Below are 16,683 nucleotides of genomic sequence, written 5' to 3'. Positions count from 1 at the left end.
GGAAGAAGGGGCAAGTAACTCAGGAATACAAAGAGTACATGAGGCAATGCAGGCATGCCAGAACATATACTTGGACTAATTTTCTACGAGATAAACCATCTGAAGCTCTGCTCCAGACAAATTATACCCTATGCAGGCTGCTGCTTAGAAAATATATCAGGCAGTGGTCAAGGGACATAAACAGCTCATTTTGTAGGTTCAGAGTTGAAGTCTGTCAGTACCATAAGGTCAAAACTTCAAAGTAGTGACTGAATTTGCTCTTGTAGAAAAGCTGGTTTCTTGATACTTTGTCCTACAGTTACAAGTATGGGAAAAGGGAGGGCAGGGGAGTTGCTGAAGTCTTGGGAAGGGACTGTACCAAAGGTCCAGTATCTGAAATGAAAAATAAAAGGGAGGTTGAAAACAGCTGCCTCACACAAAACAGTTCTCTGTTTTGGCAGGGAGCTCTACTCACTTGCTTTAAAAAAAGCTTTAGCTGCTCTGAAGTAGCATCGACTCTCAATCAACTAGCTGAAAGCTGCTCTCTTAAGAGCTACAGGCCGTAGGCAGCTTTCACAGTCCGCCTGTGACTGTAGTGCCCCCAGGCAGTACCCGCTGCTGCCTTGGGCTGTGCTCCCACTCTGTGGGATGGCTCCACGTCTGCCAAGCTGCAGCAGGAGCCACGACAACTACCCCTTCTCAAGTGACCTATGCAGAAGGCTCATTTCTGAGAGGGCAGGGTGCTGCAGCTCTAAGGTTTTTCTAAAGCTTTAAGCTTTGGAAATTCCAGAGGTTTTTTTAAAGCTGTTGAGACAAATAATTTCTCAGGTGGTACTTGCCAGTAATTCAGATTGTAAGCAAGCTCTGCATACAAATTTTCCCAAAGCATGAACTGAACTCAGCTGATGTTAACTTGGTAACACTCACGGGGTTACAAGCCTCAAGTTCACTACCAAATTCATGCTCCTTCATTAGTCTGTAGACTCAATTTGGGTCCTGCAAAGACTGCTGCTAGCAGTCAGAAAGGCCCCTTTCCTACAAAGCACAGTTTATGTATCACTTAATGCAGAATACCTTAAGGTATGCATTTTGCATGCCTGAGGACCTAGGATGAACCTCTTAAGTTGGCTTTTGAGAAATCCAATATACAAAGCTGAAGAAACATTTGCAGAAGGCTTTTAAAATCATCTTTTTACACAAAGTATTGTGAAAGTACAAAACAAATAGAAGTAGATCAGTTAAGAACATAAATATTTAGTCTATCCACACTGTAGCAGCCACTATGAAGAAATTGTCCCCTTCCTTCAAAATGCCTCATCCTGATGCTCAGATGTTTGCTTTAGGGTGAGGGTGAAGATCAGGCAAGGATGAACATACCTGTTGCTTTGACCAGGGGTTGGTGAATAAGATTGCTAAGATTCCATTAAAATCAAACACCTACCACTCAGAAGCAGATCTTCTTAAGAGACTAGAGTTAATTAGTACATAGATACTTCAGCAATTTGAGACAGGTTCCTTGTGTGCTGTTTATAGCTTCTGATTGATTGATTTCATAAACACTATAAAAATGTATGGTGCATACTTCAGTCATCCATTTACTGACAATGTTTGATGGTCCTATAGTTATTCTTGAAATCATCTGAAGCATGGAATGATTTTATCCTGGAACTTCATGACATGCACAGAATAAAATCAACATAAAAAATCAAAGACAGTAATGGTCATTTACTCTAGTGACCTTGCTCATTTGTGAAATAAAAGTTAGCATGAATGAATCAGTTACATCCCTAGTCAAACATGTTTTATTTGCCCAAAATACCAAACTGAAACTTACAGCATTGGACTCTTATGTCCCCATGCACCTACAGTATACCTCAAAAACCACATTCAGTTTCTGACTAACTGTAGTGATTTTGTGTGGCCAGGTTTTGTTACTGGGGGGTTACAAAGAGCTGTCAGAAACTTCCTCTGTAACTGGTAGGTCCAGTGCCAATCAATTCTAAGACAGCCCTATGGCTGGCTGATTAGCAAATGAGGTAACACCACTGTGATTCATGTATTGGAGAAGGGGAAGAAGTTGCTGTGCAGATGCTAAACTGCAGCAACAGAAGAGTAAGAATGTGAGAAGAATATCCCCACAGACACTGAGGTCAATGGAGAAGGAGGTGGAGGAGGTGCCCAAGCACTGGAAGGGAGATTCCCCTGTGAACTGTGGTGCAGTCCATAGAGGCCACAGGGGAGCAGAGCAGAGATTCACCTGCAGCCCATGGAAGACTCCACACCAGAGCAAGTGGATGCCTGAGGGAGGCTGTGACTCCATGGGAAGCCTACACTGAAGCAGGTTTCTGGCAGGACTTGGGAACCCAGAGAGAGAAGCCCAGACTGGACTAGGTTTACTGTCAGAACTTGTCACCCTGTGGAGGATCTACATTGAAGCAGTCTGTTCCTGTTTCCCTGTGGATGAGACCCATGTTGGGAGAGTTTGTGCAGAACTGCACTCCATGCGAAGGACACACACTGGAGCAGTTTGTGAAGAACTGTAGCCTACGGGAAGGACTCACTTTGGAGAAGTTAATGGAAGACTATCTCCTGTGGGAGAGATCTCACACTGTAGCAGGGGGAAGCGTGAGGAGGCATCACCATAAGAGGAACCTGCAGCTAAGTCCATCTGTGCTTAAGTGACCATAACCCTTGTGCTGCTGGGAAGAAGGTAGAAACTGAGGAAGAAGGGGGGGTTGGGGGATGAAGGTTGGGAGGTGTTTAATGATTCAGAGATTTTTTTTTTTAATTTCTCATTTCCTTACTTTGATAGGTTAAGAAATCAAACCTTTTCTCCCCAGGTTGCATTTGTTTTGCCCATGATGGTAATTGCTGAGTGATCTCCCTGTCCTTACGTTGACTCGGGAACCTTTTGTTATATTTCTCTTTCCCCTGTCCAGTTTAGGAGAAGGAGTGATAGAATGACTTGGTGGGCATCTGGCACTCAGAAAAGGTTAAACCACCACAGTAATCTTCAAAGCACTCATACTTTTCTAGTGAGTTTTGGTAAGGACAACCAAATTTTTTTTTTTTTTAAATACTTAAAAAGAAGTTCCTGGGGAACTTCTCACGTACAGAAATTATAAGAGAGGTGGAACACTTCTATGAGAGTTGAGGTTATTCAGCCTGGGGAAGGGAAGGCTCTGATGAGACCTTACTGAGGCCTTTCAATATATAAATGGAGCTTATAAGACAGACAGAAAAAAGCTTTTTACCAAGGCCTGTAATGACAAGCCAGGCCAGGCTAACATTTTTAAATTGAAAGAGCATAGGTTTAAATTGGACATATGAAAGAAACGTTCCACAGTAAGGGTGTCTGAGACACTGGAAAAGGTTGCCCAAAAGTTGTGGATGCCCCATCCCTGGAAATGGTCAAATGGACAGACTTCAAATAACCTGGTCTAGAAGAGGATGTCACAGTAGGGGGTGTAAAACAGATGAACTGTAAAGGTCCTTTTCAACTGAAACCATTCTATGACTAATACTTCTTAGGTTTTGCATGACATATCTGCAACTTGAAAGACAGATTTGGTAGGCTTATGTTCAACACGTCCAAGATGACATACAATAGCATTGCCAACCATTCCTTCCACTCAAAGGCCTCCAAGTGATGATTTATTTTTAGACTTTCAATTAGAGCACTCATCCAAGACAAAGATGACCTCCATTCATACCTTCCTTTACCTGAGTGAGTTTAAACCCATACCATCTGCCTCCTTTAAGACGAGCAGAGGGTTATTTTAGAGAAGAAACATCCATTAGTAAAAGTCTCCTTACGACTCTTTGGAGGACACATTTAAATACCAGCAGAACTATTAGAGTTGATAATACATACTTTGTTCCATTTCCTCATGCTGGCCACCGAATTACTAATACATAGTTTATCATTAAGATTTATACATCAGAAGAAACACTAATTGGAATCTTTGCAGCCAATTTATTTCATCAAAACCCTACATATCTCAAGTGGCAGATTACCAGTTCTTCTATTGCTAGATGAGCATGTCAAAGTGCCTACACTATTGAAAATAGCACAAGGACATCAGATATAGGAAAAGGTTGATTATAATTCAGTTCACACATTATTTTTAATGTCTATAAGTGATATCAGCTAAGACCATTGCTTCTCCACAGATTTATCACCAAAAAGAATCTGTGTCTGCTCCTTTCCTTTCCTCACATACACAATTCTTAATCCCAGGCAAAATTTTTCTGCCAACCATACAATCGTAGTAATGCCTGTGAACCACTGGCACTAGTAAGTCTTTGACTAAATGCCAAAGACACATAGACACACACTGAATTTTCCTCATAGCCACACTAAATCCAATCCTTTTGAGTATTGCAGTATATACACTTGTTTATTTCTGAAGATGTAAATGTATTGAAATTAAGCAAACCATATAGCACTATAAACAGACAAGCTTAAAACCAGATCTTTTTCTGAAGCATTATTTCCATGTCCTTATTATTTACAGTAGAATAACATTTGAAAGTTCAATTTTGAACTAATAAATATATCTTTTTATCTTCAAGATAAGTTATTTTAAATAGTTCTTTTTTTTCTAGCCATGCCTGGGAAAGCTGAAGAATAAAACTTTTCCCACTAAAAAAATAAGGGTTAATGTAGGGAAACATTTAGATGAGCAGTATGTTACGTAAAATACTCTTCCAATAGGAAATTTTCATTATACTTCAGCTTCTCAATTACAATACAGAAGAAAACCTAGCACTTAGCCCATCAGTCTGTGTGCAAAGATATATACCAGTTCTTAGGAACATATGTGCAAACGTACTGTAGGGGAGGGGAGTCACTTACTTGATGGTCCATGAGAGTCTCTGTTATCACCATGATGCTGTGTACACATACAATTGAGGAACGAAGAACAGCAAACATAAAAATCCAGGCCAGGAAGAAGCAATTGCACAAAAGCAGCAGCAGTGGGAAAGAAGAAGGACAATGAAAACAGTGTTAGTTCGTAACTAAAATACAGCATGCATCTCCATACCAAAGGCAAGACCTCAAGAGACTTATCAGTTCAGAAAGTTGAAGCAACAAAACTGACAATTAGGCTTACAGAGAAGCCATCATCATATATGGTTAGTAAACAGCAACTGTCTCAACTGCTAATTCTGAGGGGAACATCTCTATCTACATAGAGCTTATATGACTAGATACACAACATATTTTAAGAAATCTTTAGCTGCAATGTTTCCAGAAAACTCAAGCTCTAAAGAAAGCTGAAATAACACAGAATTTATTTCCAAAGCCATTCCACTTTCAGACAGGTGTTTTGAAAAGACAAAAACTTTTAAGCTATCAGTGAAGTGCAAGCATCTAGTAGTGCCAGATCCAGCTGCTTCTGCACAGAAACACAAACTTAGAAGCCACAGATTCAGTTAAACTACAAACACAGGTAACATTTTAAATAGCTGAGGAGTCAAGACAAGCAGTGCAGTTTTTAATTTAAGACAACATTTAATATCAAAGTATTGCAAAAGAAACAAGTTGTACAGAAAATTATCTCTGTCCCACTGAACACATGAAATACAGGCACTACAGGAGAGTAACTACATAGTCTGTACATAGTACATGGTCTGTACTCCTTTCTGACATTTGATCTAGGATCTTTTATAAGTCATTGCTACCCAGGGCCACAATCAGGGCTAAAATCCCTCTGTGCTCAGATGCATACAGATGGAAGGTAAGTTCTACATATGTTTTAAAGCATTTACTACATTTAAAATCCATGAATAAAAACCAGGAGAAAACAGGCATACTGTTTTTTCCTTCTTAAAAAGAAAATAAATCCAAACATGCTGTATTTTCTATATCCCAAGTAAAAAGCTTCTGCCTATAAAGGAGACAAATCCTTGTCCTGCTTCAAGAGGACTCACTCTTACCCCTCTGTTATCCAGAATAAGGTTTCCAGGAGGAAATGTAAAAAAGAAAAAACCCAAACATCTTTTAAAGCAGAAGTCATCTTACACTCTTGATCTCAAAACACAGGTTTTTATCCCTCATAGCTACCTATAAGACTGTTACAATAACAAGCAGATGTTACGTACTGCAATGAGAATACTACAATTGCACTAAATCACATTGGAAATGTGAGGGAATTCTTCCTTCAAAATTTTGCGCTTTCTGGAAAAGGACTTGGTTAAAGAAGAAAAGCTGAAATAAACTAACTGCACTATGTAAAGAACCTTCTATCCCTGTCACAGACTACATTTAGGTCAAAGAGTGAAACACCACTAAAGAAACCCATGAACTTACCAGACAAGTTTATGTACATGAAACACATTAAAGAATTCAACATTTTTCAAGGCAAAGTGTTTATTTTCAATGTATATGTAACATACTGCAGACTAGGAAACAATTTCTGAGTAAATCTCTATTACCCTACACTGATTTTAGATTCGAGAGAATAGTGACTGACAAGAGAGCAACATAAAGGAGTCTGCACTAACAGTACAGAGATCCAGCACCTGACTGAAGGACTGGGAACACTACTACTCAGCACCAGTCTGTTCTATTTCAGTCCAATAGGTGAAAAGCAAGAGAAGAGAACTGGAAAAGTAAATTGTTAACAGACACATATGATCAGAAGTTTCTGAGAGTCACACAGCATGTGCACTCACAGTGTATACTTACTTGTTGAAGAAAGGAGTGAAAAAGCTCTGCAGGAGGTCCTGTTGCCCTGCCTGCCTCTCAAGTAGCCTTGACCAACATACAACTTGACACCACAGACCAGGGCAACCCGTCACCTGAGACGATGCAGGGGCTTTTTATGTAAATATTTTAGCATTGCATGGTTAATCCTATGAACTGGTACAAACAGCTCTACCGCCAGAGGCTGAAACACAAGCCTGTCTAACTCTGTCCCTGATCTTCTGCAATAGACATTCTGTTTACACACCAAACCGCCCTTGTTGCTGGTCAACCTCCTCTCTTCATTAGAACTATTTTGGGCCTGTGTATTTACCTAAAACCTTCAGAATATGTATTTCTAAATATTGATGCAAGATATTAAGATATTGAAATGAGAATTGGCCAAAGAGATCTCTTAATGTTCCAGTAGCCTATTGCAGCACCTCTATCATCTGCGATTCATATCACTGCAGACCCCTAAGGGAACGAAGAAATGACAGTTTTACTACTTCAATATTTTCTCTGAAAATAACTCCCTTGAGTCATTCCTGTCTGTTACCTCCTACTTTTTTTTTTTAAATATACAAACCCAAGAGAAACATACACAGCCTACCTTTATTTTCACATTTATTTAATTGACGACTTTGATTACAGATTGTAGAACAAGGTCCTTTGATACAAGAGATTCTCAGCACTGTATGATTGATGTAGCTTCTACTCAGCAGTTAAAAACGTTATTATTAAGCCACACAAAAAAACCTCGCTCTCCTCCCAGTAAAGTTTTAGATTAAGAAAAAGGAATAAAACCAGCAATATAAACCATCGTGAGACAGCCACCATAATTCTATTTTCATACAAAAGCAGCTCTGGGCTTCAAGAAAGCACTATTTTTAGACATCAATTTGTCAGAAATAAAGCAACTGTTACTAAACCTAAAATTGTATCTGCCAACTTGTCCTATTGAATAAATCCTTTTCCTGTTGAAAACTGAAGTTCAAGCATGTGTCATGAGAGCATGTCTGAATCTCACACTACAAAAGTTTGTTAAATAGTTACTAGATTTACAATCTAAACCTACAGTTAAATTCTTAATAGAGTTCAAATGCACATTTTAAAGCACAGTTAAGAGTTTTCACCTTGCTGAAGACAGACCTCTGCTGAAAACAGTCTCCAATATGTGTAAATCACTAAGATTAATCATGTTACATTTAAATTCAGGACCACTAACCCAACCTGCAAAGAGGATCAGTAAAAACAATCTTCAGTCTATGCTTCAAGGAAAAAAAGGCATTTTTATGTTACATATAACTTGTATCAAAGGCAATGTATTTATGAAATATACATTTTGTTAAAAATTAGAGTCATCGAGAAAGATTTATTTAAAAATCATTTAGGAAAATAATGGTTTGTAATGGTCTGAGTTCTGAGTCAGGGAGGCTTCTTTAAATCAAATTATTATTTTCATCAAAAAATAGGCAAAAACTGTTCTCAAACAAGAACTCAAATAAGTGTCCAGTATTTTGCATTGCTGTAATGTTACCAGGCTACAAGTAATTTCCTGAGCTTCCACAACATTTGTGTTCAGATACAACACAAAACAACCTACTTATTAGACAAGAAAAACATTTCATGTAAGACTTTTCTCCCCAGCCCAATTTTGGAAAGAAAACTTCACAATACTAAGTTCTGTGATCTCCTTCTCTTCTACACAGAAGCCAAAAAAAACCCCACATAAAAAAGCTGACACCTCTAAAGGGAACTTTTCAGGTACCTCCTAGAAATCCCAAAGGACTTAAACCATGTAGCAAACCATAGATGAGCATTCTTTATGCATGTTTGCAACTCATGTATTTCATGACTTTTAATCCAACAAGTGGAACTTAAAAAAATCCAAACAAACAAACTGCGAAACAGATTGCAGCTAAAAGTCTGGAATACTGTAAAATCTCAAATATAACCCCTGAAAAAATTTAAAATTCTGTGAAGTGTCAGGACCGGCATGCTCCCTGTGTCTTCAAAACTACAGAGTCCAACCTCTCTTAAAATATATGCTTTTTTTTTTGTATTTCAGTTTCTATTTTTCACTGTAGTGTACATCAGAATAAGTAAATTTGACTCCCAGACAAGCTTTCAAAAATGTTTTTAAAAGCCACAGTGCAAACACAAAACTTTACATTGTAACAACTATCAAGACAGATAATTACTCCACTAGATGACATTTTGGTGAGAAATGGTCAGAGTAGCTAAGCACAGTATACTATGAACTGGAAAATAAAAAAATATTTTGAGATGACACCTCAGGTGCCTAAGCACATAGGATGAAACACAAATCTATCCTTACACTTAGCATTCTTCTAAAGTGGACTTGGTAAAATGTAGAGTCTCATTTCAAGATCCCTGCTTAAAATCATGCTATTGTGAAAACATGTCAAAAAACAAAACTAGCACATTTCAAGGTTTGGTTTTTTTGAACTGGTACTTAAAAAAAAAAAGAAATATGGAACACAGCAACTGAATTGACAGAGTTGTTTTCTTAAAAAAATCTATCCCATTACAGAGCTGACCAATGGTACTCAGTGTGCTGTGCCTGGGATATTGATGTACTTGCCCTGCAACCAATCAATGAATTTATTTATTACAGAAAAAAACCAAGATCTGCAAAATAGCTTCTCTCCAAATTCATCAGAAGGGACAAATAGTATATAAAACATTTAATCAAATTATTAGCTTCATGTAGTAGTAGAACCATCACAAGTAAAGTTTGTCAGTAGTGAGGTCTTAAGCTTCACCTCACTGATACAGAGAAAATATCCTACTTTGCCTTTGGGAGGCAGTGCTTAGTATCAGAAAGCAGCTTTGTAAACTGCTTCAGCTATTAAGGGTGCTTCCACACAATTCAACTTCTGGAAAGATTCAGTTATAAATCATTTCAATATTTTGACGACGACTGTAATAATACTCACAGGCCTTCTGTGGTTTTAAGTTGTACTTAAAAAAAAAGACTTGGTATTTTCATTACTTCAGATATTTTATAATCAGCACAAGTTTTTAACTCTCACACCTGAGGTTACTCTGATGATATTCCAGTTATCACTCCTCTTGCTTTTCCTACTCCTCATTCCAACGGGAGTGAGTCCAAGGTCATTAATTAGTAAAGGACCAATTAGTAAGACAGTGGAATACCTTTCTCTTTTGTCTCAGACACCATGGATCAACTCCTAAAATCAAATGTTGCTTGACATCCACCCCCCTTGCCATTAGAATCTAACAGATCATACTATATGATATTCCAAATACATATACCAGGAAAGTATCAACTGAAACCAAACTAGACAAGATTCAAGCTGTTTAATTCTCTCCTTGCAAAAGCATCTTCATATTCATGTGTTTACTTGGAGTCACATTTAAGTTACTCACTGAATTTCTATCAAGTTCCCCATCAACCGGAACAGTCTCCATGCTGAAAGAGTGTGTTGTCTGTCTCTCCGTCAGTCAGAGTTCTTCCATCCTGCTACTTGAGATCCTGGAGGCAGATAGAAAAATACAATAATTCATTTTCAATGGCTAAAAGTTCTTGAAGTGCTACACTCTCTCTCTTCTCTATGTTTTGAGATGCTGAATTGTTTCTTGTTGTAAACTATTACAGTTCCTTGCAGAACACACATAATCCCTGTAAAAAGCAGTTTTTTAGCAATGAAGGGAGAGAAGAGCTTCAAGCAAAATGGCTGAAACAAAAGGTACTCACAGAGAAAAAGCATTTACTTTTAACTATCCTTGCACCAAAAAGGGAAAAAAAAAGTAAAAGTAAAGAGTTATGCCGGAAGAACATAAGGAGAAGGGGGGGAAAAAAAGTAAAAGGAAGAAACCCACAGTTTTTGTCCTGCATTTCCTCTTATTCTAGAGTCCCCAGCAGAACACTGCTTCCACCCCACAGGCACATCAGCACACAAGGTGTTTGCATGTATAAAAGCTATTCTGGAGCAGTCAGAGCTTTGGGCTTCCCAGCATAACTCCAGAAACAGCCCTGATTTGCTTTGTCAGAGTGAGACACAGGAATGAAATCATTTGTGCAAAACAGCATGTTCTGTGGCAGAGCAGGCGCTCAGCTGGCTGTTACCACACTCCTCCTTCCAGACACTTCCTATTTCCTTTTTTTTAAACTAGAGAATGAGAGCTACAGTAAATCTTAGTACTCATACCACATTTGAAGTCACCAGTGAGACAAGAAAATAGTTTTGAATCAAACAAAACTCAGGGGAAAACATGCCTTAACCAGTCATTTGTTTAGTGGGTTTCAGGAGGGAAGCAGATGAAAATGGAATACCCACAGGCACCCATCTACAGCTCTTTGGCTCTGCTTCTGTCACCAAGGTACTCACAGCAGCAAAACATATAAGCAGACCAGCAGGCTGTAAGCAGGCTCGTTCAATAGAAACCACTATCTTGCAGAGACTGCAGAGACAACACATTGCAGTCCCACCCTCCACGAAGCCATGCTGCCCTTCACTCTAGCCACAGTGTTTGATCACAGAATTAGCTCAAGGATTTTCTTTCTCTCTTTCTCCTTCTCTCTCTTCCTCTTTCTCTCCTTCTCTTTCCCTCTTTTTCTCTCTCTCCCTCCCTTTCTCCCTCTCTGCTCCCTCCGTTTCTCTTCTCTCTTTCTGTCTCTATGCCCCACCCCCCATTTCTCTTTCTCTCTTTTTTCTCTCTCTCCTTCTCCCCCCCACCTCTCTCCGCCCCCCCCCCCCCCCCCCCCCCCCCGCCGCCCCTTCTCTCTCTTTGTCTCAGGTGGGGTGAGGGAGCAGGAAGCACTTGAATTACAAACCAGATTGCTAAACTAACAGTTGTGCAAGAGCAAGGGGCAGCATGGAGATGGTGACCTTTTTTTCAAGCTATGCTAGCACGTTGTGCTTAGGGTATATACGAAGCTATGGCTTCAGCAAAAAGAGATGAACTAAGAACAGAGGTGGGAGGCAGGTGAGATGGAAGGGACCTCAGAAGATCATCTAGCCCAACCCCCTGCCAAAGCAGGACCACCTAGAGTAGGTCACACAAGTCACATTCTCTCCAGGGTGCCTGAGGAACATCCTGGGTGGAGGAGAGCAAGAGAAAGGTGAGGAGGGCAAACAAGATCTTGTGGTTCAAAGACTGCTTCAGGAAATACACACTCATGAAAACAAATGTCACTACAAAGAAGAACCATTTGTTCAACTGCTTTTAATGTTTTATTATGGTATTTTCTTTGTTCTTTATTATGTAAAGCACATTAGATTTTTAAATCCCTTAGGAAGAACATACAAAATGAACACACTACATCAAGTTACAACACTAAAACACTAAAGAAAACATCAATAAAAAGTTTAACAAAAAGACTTGGTGCTGAAGAAATGGCAAAGTTTTAAGCTCCCTACCACTCAAAGGGCTGACAAGGACCTTACTCAAGTACCTGAAGATTTACCAAGGTGGCATTTAACTGGGAAGCATATGGCTAGATATTTTCATGTAAATTAGAACAGGAGATATCTGAAGGGAAATGACAAGTGATTAATTTGCATTAATAAAATGAAAGATGGTATTAGCACAGAAAGAGAAATCCAGCCCAGAAGCTCTAATTCCCAAGGCAGTAAGCACTGCGATGCACACCTTTCATACACCAGCGCAGGGATGAAGAATTGGGTAATGCATCTTGGAGAGGTCTCCTTGTCATCTCATTCCCTCCACACCCATTTTAGGTTCTATTATTAGCCAGCAATTCAGCATACATATTCAATTTATGGAAATGCTGAGTGACATTGCAAACAAATGTGTGCACTGACGTTTAAAGGAGTTGGTCACAAACTTGCAGCCATACTCAATTGTCCAAATAAACAGATCTTTCCTGACACGGCACCATTCACCTTGAAACAGTTTAAAAATGCCTGTTAAAAATAGGTACGGGTTTAAATGTCACAAATTTTCTTGTCAATACCCCTGGTGTATTCTGTTCCTCCATTTGTTCATGTGACGACAGCCACTATGTCCTTATTTTGATTTCAAAAGAAGCATCACCAGATAGGTACCCTAACGTCTAATTCTCAGCGTCACAGTCACCCGTGGTCCTCAGGAAACTCATAATCCAGCAGGATCCCAAATACTGCAGAGAAGTTATCTGGGAGAGAGAGGGAGAAAATTCTGCCTATTCTTGTTTGAACACATGTGTGAAGTCAAGCAGGTGCAGAAATGGTTAAGGACTACCTTCCCCCACATTGTTTAACTTATGAGGAGACAGCCAGCTTGGCTTATTTTCCTTGGCATAATGAAGGCTGAAAGTGAACAATATTGCTTCAGAGATATGCCAAAATAAATATCAAAAAGGGAAAGGAGATATCTCAGCAAAAGAATATTGCCAAAAAGTCAAGTAAGTATGAACTTGTAGAACAGATTTATTTTGACAATTACAGAATGCTTCCAACCATGTGAACCCCAAAGGCTTTGAAACAATTTCCTCATCAATGTAGGGAAGGGGAATTTATTTATTTGTAAATGCAGCTAGGTTATTATGAAGGGTGCTTCCACAAGTAAGTGAGCTCTTTTCTACTTGAGCTAACTCAACCATTAGATTTGAAGACACAACCCCAAATTTAAATCATCACCTTTTTAGCTTTTGCACGACATTTATGATACGCCTTTGCTGCTCTCTCACAATTCACAAGTGTTTGCATTTTGGTTTGAGGCTTTAATTAACAGATGTTCTTACTTCCCATGCTGTTACAAGTTTAAATGTTCAGAAGGGCAAAATCAGAAATTATTTGAAAATAGTTATATGATGGCATCCCATCTAATTACTTGTGTTTCTTTTATAGACTATAGATGCAAACTGGCACTTAGAAAGGTATTGCTTATTTTAAAACAGCTGTACCCATCAGACAAATCATGCCATAAAATAAGCTATTTCTCCCCAACTGTGAGGATGATACAGGGTGATCAACTGAGAAGCATCTATTTAAAGCAGAAGGGTAATGTATCCCATTTATCACATTATCAACAACCTGTCCTGTTCACATCTGTATTTAATTCCAAATTATTTTAAACAGATTGTTACAAAAACAACCAATAGATGAAGCAATCTGATTTTCAGTTAACTGCACATTGATAATAGTAAAATCCTGCTCGGGTCTCCCACAAAGGACAGCATGCATCCATGAAAGCTACTACTCTGCATGAACAGGGTCTTCTCTATCTATCTATACATGTGCATACTCAAATGTCTTATGTGACTTCTTACTTCTTCCTAACTCCCACTCATTAAAAAAAAAAGAACCTCAAAAGCCATAAAAATACACCTCAGTACTGTAATGCTACATGATATTATCTTAGGTATAGTTACACAGGTCACAGAGCAAAAACCTCCACAAGTCAGCTGTGTCAGAAGTCTCTGTGGCAGTAAGCTTTTGCTCACACTCACAGGGATCAGTCAAGTGGATTTGGCTATTTTCTGTACTAATTTACAAATTCCATATGTTAACCAAATTATATGAGTTTTTATTGTAGGGATATGTTCATTTTGGGAAAGACAAGCTCTTTTTCCCTCCAGCCTAACAAAAGCTCCTCACTGAGCATGTAACTTGTTCTAGGCATATTAGAGAGTTTAGCCCTGACTCCATGGCAGTAAAACCCTATTGGGTGTATTTTCCTAACATGAAAACCATAACTCGATTCACTGGAGGACTCCTTCCCATTCTCTCATAGAAGATTAGCTTCAGTTTGAACACTTAACTGAATTTAGGTAATTTAATTAAGAGTTCTTGACTAATCACACAGCTGAGATGCTTGCTATGCTACCTCCTGTATCCTCACTGGCCCCTCCAAGTTCCTCAATTTCAGAGAAAGTATAGCCACAGAGTGAAAGTGGTAGAGGTGACCCCTGAATCTAATATGTTTTCTGTTTAATCAATGAACTTGAAGTTACTTGAACACCTGCATACTGTATTATACAGACAGGTTTTAGCTTTCTCCCTAAGTACTATCACCTACAGTCATTAGATATGGCATTTGCACTTTGATACTGCTTTGTGATCTGTTATACTATCAGTGTGCCCTCTTACACTCCAGCATCATACCTCATAGGCAAGGTACACCCTCACCTGTGACCTGCTAAGGGGCTGCACCAAGTACATGGTGAAATGGCTATTGCATGTTGACCTGGCCTTTCCAAAGGGAAAGTCTTCTCCAGGGCTCTGACCTCCAAACTGACATGCTAAGCTCTGCTAGATGGCTGCTTTCTCTCCTTAAGTCCTCAAATTAGTTAATGCACTTAAACCACCCAAGATGGATATCAGGCACATTGACTTCAAAGATCGGTGTAGCAACAAGCACGGACAAGGCACATCAGGAGAAAGGAAACCTAGTTGTTTACACTGGTGTCAAGAAGGGTAAAAAATTAATCTAGGTCCTTGCTGGAAAAGAGAGTCACAACAGTACCAGAGAAGTGCTGTTCTATAGGGAATCACAGAAGAGCTGAGGTAGGAAGGGGCCTCTGGAGGTGATCTTGACCAACTCCACTTTTGCAAAGAGATATCTAGGTGGTTTTCTTAATATCTCCAAGGATGGAGACTCCACAACCTCCCTGGGCACCTGTCTCAGTGCTTGGCCACACTCACGGTAAAAGAAGTGTTGCCTGATTCTCAGAGGAAACCTCCTGTGCTTCAGTTTGTGCCAGTTAACTTTTGACCCATTGCTGGGCACCATCAGACAGTTCATGATCCTGTAACTTGTACACCCTACCATTTATACACATCAATGAGATCCCCCTGAGCCTTCTCTTCTCCACACTAAAAACTCCCATCTCTCTCATCCTCTCTCATATAAAAGATGACCTAACCCCTGATCATCTTCATGGCCATTCATTGCACTCTCTACAGTATGTCCATGTGTCTCTTGTAGCGAGGAGCCCAGAACTGGACCCAGCACCCAACATATGGCTTCACTTGTGCTCAGTAGAGACGAAAAATCACTATCCTTGACCTCCTGGCAATACTTTGTCTAACACATCCAAGGATACCATTCAGCTTCTTTGTGGCAAGGGCACATTGCTGGCTTACGCTCAACTTGCTGCCCATCAGAATCACTAGGAGACCCCTAGGCAAGCAGTTCTCACGTGTGCTTATCAGTACATTCAGTTAAGTCCATAAGGAAGTTTAAAGTAATACTCTTGAGAAAGGAGTGTTATTAAAGTGTTATTTAAAAAAAGGAACAAGAAGTTTCATAGAAAATTAAGAGCTAACAGGGATGAGAGAAGTTTTAAGAGAGTAAAGGAAATCTACATCCTAAATCTAACTAGGGTGATAAAACCAAGGCCCTCAATCTGTGATCCAAGACATATGTGACAGGATAAAGAAACTTACTTTCATTTTGCTTCATGCTGTGAGGAAGTAACAATAGCAGAGAAGGTAGTAAAGGTACATCTTTGTGTTTTGATGCTCTTGGAATACAGCAAACCAGAGGAAAGACGGTCCTTTTGGTTGTAGCGAGAGGTCACAGATCACCTCTCTCAGTTAACAAGTCCACTTCGTTAACAAGCTACAGATCAGGCCAGCTTCTTGCCCATAACACAATGTCACCCCAAGCCAAAGACTCCATGTTTGTCAAGACCAGTTCTGAGAAAGCAGCAATTGAAGCTTAGCTACTGGTAAAAATGGAATGGAGCCAACAGGGTCAAACAATTCAGCAATACAGCTGGTAAATAAAGAAATTACAAATTTTGCCCAGCTCTCAAACTAAGCATCTTACACATGCTAATGAGAACTTTGCAATACTGTAAGAGAAATGTGAGGACCAACTGAATCTCTACGTTCAACTCCTTCTATTGTGAAGTTACGCCAAACAGGAGAGCTTAATAAAACCAGTGATAACATGGGGAGAACCACAGATGGTGAACTGCATTGTTAACTTAACTCTGAATTGTTTGAACACTCAAAAAGTCTGCTACAAGTATAACCACACCAGACTGAACCACTGCTTCACATATGTCCCCC

At 39.4% G+C, this 16,683-nt stretch overlaps 1 protein-coding gene across 3 annotated transcripts in view; it reads right to left on the bottom strand.

The window, feature by feature from the left end:
* The window catches only part of OSBPL8 (oxysterol binding protein like 8), a 93,124-nt gene that overhangs the window by 52,968 nt on the left and 23,473 nt on the right, over window positions 1–16,683 (bottom strand). The window contains exons 2-3 of one of the 3 annotated variants that reach the window (XM_062016122.1): window positions 10,088–10,193; window positions 4,838–4,874 (exon numbers count right to left, since the gene is read on the bottom strand). In XM_062016122.1, coding sequence (XP_061872106.1) covers window positions 4,838–4,874; window positions 10,088–10,129 — 79 coding nt within the window. In that variant the 5' untranslated portion in view covers window positions 10,130–10,193. Of the gene's footprint in view, window positions 1–4,837; window positions 4,875–10,087; window positions 10,194–16,683 lie in introns of those variants that run through there. The other 2 variants (XM_062016148.1, XM_062016140.1) reach the window with 2 other exon arrangements.

Source organism: Colius striatus, chromosome 1, assembly GCF_028858725.1.
Source record: "Colius striatus isolate bColStr4 chromosome 1, bColStr4.1.hap1, whole genome shotgun sequence".
In the NCBI taxonomy this organism is placed as follows: Eukaryota; Metazoa; Chordata; class Aves; order Coliiformes; family Coliidae; genus Colius; species Colius striatus.
The sequence above is the reverse complement of the archived record's forward strand: the minus strand, read 5'-3'. Positions and strand labels throughout refer to the sequence as shown.